At 40.8% G+C, this 5,036-nt stretch overlaps 1 protein-coding gene across 1 annotated transcript in view; it reads left to right on the forward strand.

Annotated features, from left to right (window-relative positions):
* LOC103605252 (A-kinase anchor protein 6-like) overlaps positions 1-5,036 on the forward strand; it is a gene marked incomplete at its 3' end in the record, with an annotated part of 106,599 nt that overhangs the window by 87,350 nt on the left and 14,213 nt on the right. Inside the window, exon 2 of the mRNA XM_008589830.1 lies at positions 3,654-3,905. Coding sequence (XP_008588052.1) covers positions 3,654-3,905 — 252 coding nt within the window. The remainder of the gene's footprint in view (positions 1-3,653; positions 3,906-5,036) is intronic.

Genomic DNA, 5,036 nt, shown 5'->3' on the forward strand with positions numbered 1-5,036 from the left:
CCTTGTTAATCAAGTACCCACAGAACCTCCAATGGTCCGATCTCTTAGAGCCTTTTAATTTCAAACAGTTCCTGCTGGGAGGCAGCCATTCAGCAAATTATTTTTTAAAATCTCTAATACCTGGTTATCTAATTGCATTAAAATTAGCAGAATGTTCATAATCTTCAGTTTCTTTCATATAAACGTCAAACTGGCAATGGATAAGGGGTTCAGTATTAGCAGTTTCAAACTAATTATTCTTTAAATATTTGTTCAACATTTATGTAGAGGAGCAGAGAAAATCAGGTTTTCTTTAATTAAAAAGTATATATATATATATGCACAATTACTCAGTTACCTCATAAACAAATCTGTCATCAAATGTTCAAAGCAAAGTCTATATTGGGGAAGGGGACACACACACACACACACACACAAACAAACATAAATTTGTATAGTTCTTATTCTACAGTTTCTGTGTTCATGCATTTTTTGTCAAATCAGACAATTAGTGGCAGTGTAGAGGGCATAAAAATAATAAAATAAATTAATAGACTCCGGAAAGTTGCACCATGCTGTGCATTATTTGGGTCCAGAATTTCAGTGGAGACTGCATGAGCACATTGCCAAAATACTCAATGGAGGGAGGGCAGCACTTGTGGGGAGGGTGTTTCTTTTCCCTCAGTGCCCATCTGCTTCTGTGGGAATGGGGCCAATTTACCCTTACAGTTATGTAAAGAGTAGGGAGTGGACGCCTAAGTTAACTGGCAGCAGTGATGCTTAGATCCCCTTTCAGATTGCTGTTTCCCCTGCATAATCATCTGGCAATCTTAACCCATAACCTGACTGTCTACATTCCCACCTCCGTGAGGAAGGAGCCAAATCATGTGTGAGAGGAGTGGATGGCCTGTGCTTTGGCATGAGGTTTTTGCCAGGGCTGCATATAACCTTTTGTATTGAGGGATGGGAGTGGGGTAGGTGGGTGAGCAATGCCTCTTTGTCTATTCTGAGCCAAAGACAAAGGCTTGGGTAACCATTATGCCCCTCCTAGGTGGGTAAGGTATTCTGTATCTGTAGGATCAAAGTGAGGCCCAGGAGACAGAGTTATGGAAGAGTGTGGAGAAGTTGAGAATATTGCCAAGAGAGTGGTTGAAGTGATCACCGTAGATGCTGTGCTAGGAGGAAGGTGGTATATGAGAAAGAGAGGTGGAGGGGCTGGTGGCCTGGATGAGGTTGAAGAGCACCTGTAGTGGGAGATGGGGGTGAAAACATTAAACAAAGAGAGGTTTGTTGCACATGGGACCTCCTGATATTGCTACACAGGTGGAGTGATGACAGGTTCAGAGTAGAGCTATGGCAGAGGGTTGTCCCAGTGGAATGGACGTGAAGGTCCTGGGAGTTGTGGAGAAAAGGAAATTTGAGGCTAGGGTGTTGATTGGGTCATCAGTGAAAGCCAGACGCATTCTTCAACATCATGTAGAGAAATGAAAGTGAAGAATGTAGGAACAGCAGAGAGGGAGGAAAACAGTAAGGTTTAGCAGACAGTAGGCACCTGTCGGGAAAGAAGGGTGTTAGTATGTAGGTGAAAAGATAATGACCCCAAAGTGGCAAAGTAACAAAAAGGCACTGAGGCTAGCCTTTCCCCCATCAGCCCTACCCGCATCTCTCAGGTGAGGACTGGGAAAATGACTAGCCTCTCCTGGGAGGTCAACATGGGAAGCAGGATCCTTGGGCAGAATCAGGTTTAGGTGAGACTAGGAGGTAGATGTAGCATTTTGTGAAGTTAAACAGTGTCTTTATAATGGAATCAGGGTACTAGATAGGAAAATAGAGAGAATTTGAATGAAGGTCAGCATTGAAAGAGAGGGAGTTTCCCAAGGTGACACAGAACAACATGGAAATGAGCATCTGAGGAAGAAAAAGGATATTTGGTAGTGGTCAAGGACACCAGGACATTTGCTTTGAGATAGTGGTCAAGGACACCAGGACTAAGAGCTATGGGGGATACATGGAATAGGTGCTCCAAGCAGAAACCCCAGGCAATGTGGAATGTCTGGGGATAGCAATTAGGGCCCTGCTCTTTTGTGCTGAGGTCAGCAGAGACTGGCTAAGATGGCTGTGATTGGTTCCCATGTCTGGTTAACAGGATAATGTCATTTTTGTCCCAAACTTCTTTAGGATTACATAAACTCATGGGCCACATTTGGAAGAACCTTACTGAATTAGGCCCAAAGTCTATTTAGTTTAAACTTTCAATTTGTTTCAAGTTATTATCACCAATTTGTTCCACTGTCACCAATTAGTTCTTGGGTTTCAAGAACTAATATTAGAGCATTTATTGGAATTGTACAATAATTACTATTCAAAATTCAGCACCACTTTCCATCATTCTTCAATAGATTTTTTTTTTGGCCTATTGTTATTACTTGTAAAATACAGGTTATAAACTTTAGATTTTCTTAAAAAAAAAAACTGAATTACATAAAATCAGGAGGGTATGTTTCTAGTGTAGAATGACTATTTTGACACTGATNGGCCTATTGTTATTACTTGTAAAATACAGGTTATAAACTTTAGATTTTCTTAAAAAAAAAAACTGAATTACATAAAATCAGGAGGGTATGTTTCTAGTGTAGAATGACTATTTTGACACTGATGGTAGGGCTCAGAACTCAAATGCTATCTTAAAACTACCCTTAACAAAAATCATAAATAAAAGTCCCCCCGCCTCTTTTTTAATTCTGATGCACAACTAAAAATGAGAAACTCAGCACTTTCAGCTGACACTTACATCATTTTAATGCTTAATGGTCTCTTAAATTGACCGTATTAATACTACTGTTGATGCCATTTATTCTGTGCTGCTGGCCTCTGACAGCACAATGGAAATTTGGGAACTTGTAAGAACAAGTGACATGTCAGATACCAAATCTGCCTACCTAATAGTATGTGTGAAGGAGACTGAAACTCTGATTTAGTAATGTTTTTGTTTAAAATGTCTGGATTGTAAAGACAAAACAAAATTATTTTTTCTTTTTTTATCCTTGGAATTTTTCTGGCTTTGCTTCTTAGGAGTGATTCTGCTTGCAAAGTGTAGGTTGAAATTTTAGATACGCATTGTGAATTTAAATATTAAATTGTATCCTGTGACAATTGCCCCTTTGAGAGTGACTGGGAGTCCTATGAACCACACGTTCCAGCCCATATTCTTCATGCTAGGTGTCTGGATGACGCGCCTATCCCGAAATATTGTGTGTTCAGTGTCGCTCATAGCTAGCAAACAACAACAGCTGACTCTCTAGCCAGAATCCCCCCCCCAAAAAAAACAAACAACAACAACAAAAACTCAACATCAGTAAAAAGGAGAACAGAGAGTGGATTGGTAAGGTGAACCTCTCATCTTGGCTGAATTTTCAATTTGGGCATCTGAAAGAAGAGTAGGATTTTTGTGGTTTAGAAAAAGATCAACTTACCTATGTGTACTGAAGCCCCAGTGCAGAGGAATATGGCCTGCAATCATGTATTTGAAATAAAACAAAGCCAGGTATCCAACATGGGTTACTGTTGGCCCTGAAAATTGGTGTTCAATGAAAAAGTGACCTTTTGTACCACCCCCACCTCCCCCCAGGATAAGGCAAAGTTGTCCTCACATATTGTGCTTTGCTTTTCTGCAGGACATTTGCGAAGATATCTCTGATCATGTGGAGCAAATTCATGCCCTCCTTGAAACGGAGTTCTCCCTGAAGCTGCTGTCCTACTCCGTCAACGTAATTGTGGACATCCACGCAGTGCAGCTCCTCTGGCACCAGCTCCGAGTCTCAGTGCTGGTTCTGCGAGAGCGCATTCTGCAAGGTCTGCAGGACGCCAATGGCAACTACACCAGGCAGACGGACATTCTGCAAGCTTTCTCCGAAGAGACAAAGGAGGTGAGTATTTTCTTTAAAGTCTAGTAATGCTTTGTCAAGTGTGCCCATTTGAGAATGTTTTCAGTATAAAGATGTGTGATAGGAATTCTTTGAGGGTAAATACACAGGCCCTGAGCCGGGCTTTGAATCAAGATATAATGAACAGAAGGTAGGACACTTCTTATGTGAATGGGGCTTTAGATCAGAGTTAACTTACACCTGATACTTTGCACAGAAACCATCTATAGTTGTCAGTGCTCACCTGGCTTCCTGTTCCCCATGCAATTATTTAATATTTATTGAACACTTACTATGTGCCAGGCCGTAGGTGCTAAAAATACACTAATGATCAAAACATGGTCTCTACGTTCAAGGAGCTTCAAGTCTAGTGGGGAACAGAGACAAGTGAACAGACATTAAGGCCAAACTGTGATAAGTCTGCAAGATGCCATTGGAGGACAGAGAGAGGGGCACCTAATTTGACAGGTGAGGCTTTCCAGAAGAAGCAAGTCTAACCTGAGACCTGAAGGAGAGGCAGGATGAGACTGGTGAAGAGCAGTTGAAAATGTTCTAGACAGAGGGAATGGCATGATCAAAGACCCAGAGGTAAGAGAGAGAATGACAGGCTGAGAGAGCTTCAGGTAGGACCGTAGCAAAAAGCTTGAGGGACCAGGAGGCAGAATTTGGGCTGATAGGTAAGCAGAGGTCAGATCATGAAGATAAAGAGCTTTAAAAGCCATGTTAAGAGAATTGGACTTTATTTTGAGCACAAAAAAATGTTTGTTCAAAGAACTTCCATGATTATATTTGGGCTTTAGAAAAATCATTCGCAATGCAGTGAATCAGATGGGCATTAGAATGTTATACAACCAATATATTTGATTTTTCTTACTCACATTAAGAATATTTTAAAGAGCTTGTTGCTATTTTTGATGGATAACTTAAGAATAGACACTGTAAATTTGAATCCAAGTGAACCATCTTCCCCACTCTTAAATAAAATCGACACATATTTATAGAAAAAAGCATTGTGCTTGTTCAGCAGGAGCTATACATATACATGGAGACTAATGTGTGTGTGTGTGTGTGTGTGTGTGTGTGTGTAGTCCCTTGGTTCTTGACACCCAGTTTAGTGCTCTATTAATTTTGTGG

The sequence above is a fragment of the Galeopterus variegatus genome, unplaced genomic scaffold, assembly GCF_000696425.1.
Source record: "Galeopterus variegatus unplaced genomic scaffold, G_variegatus-3.0.2 Scaffold5685, whole genome shotgun sequence".
In the NCBI taxonomy this organism is placed as follows: Eukaryota; Metazoa; Chordata; class Mammalia; order Dermoptera; family Cynocephalidae; genus Galeopterus; species Galeopterus variegatus.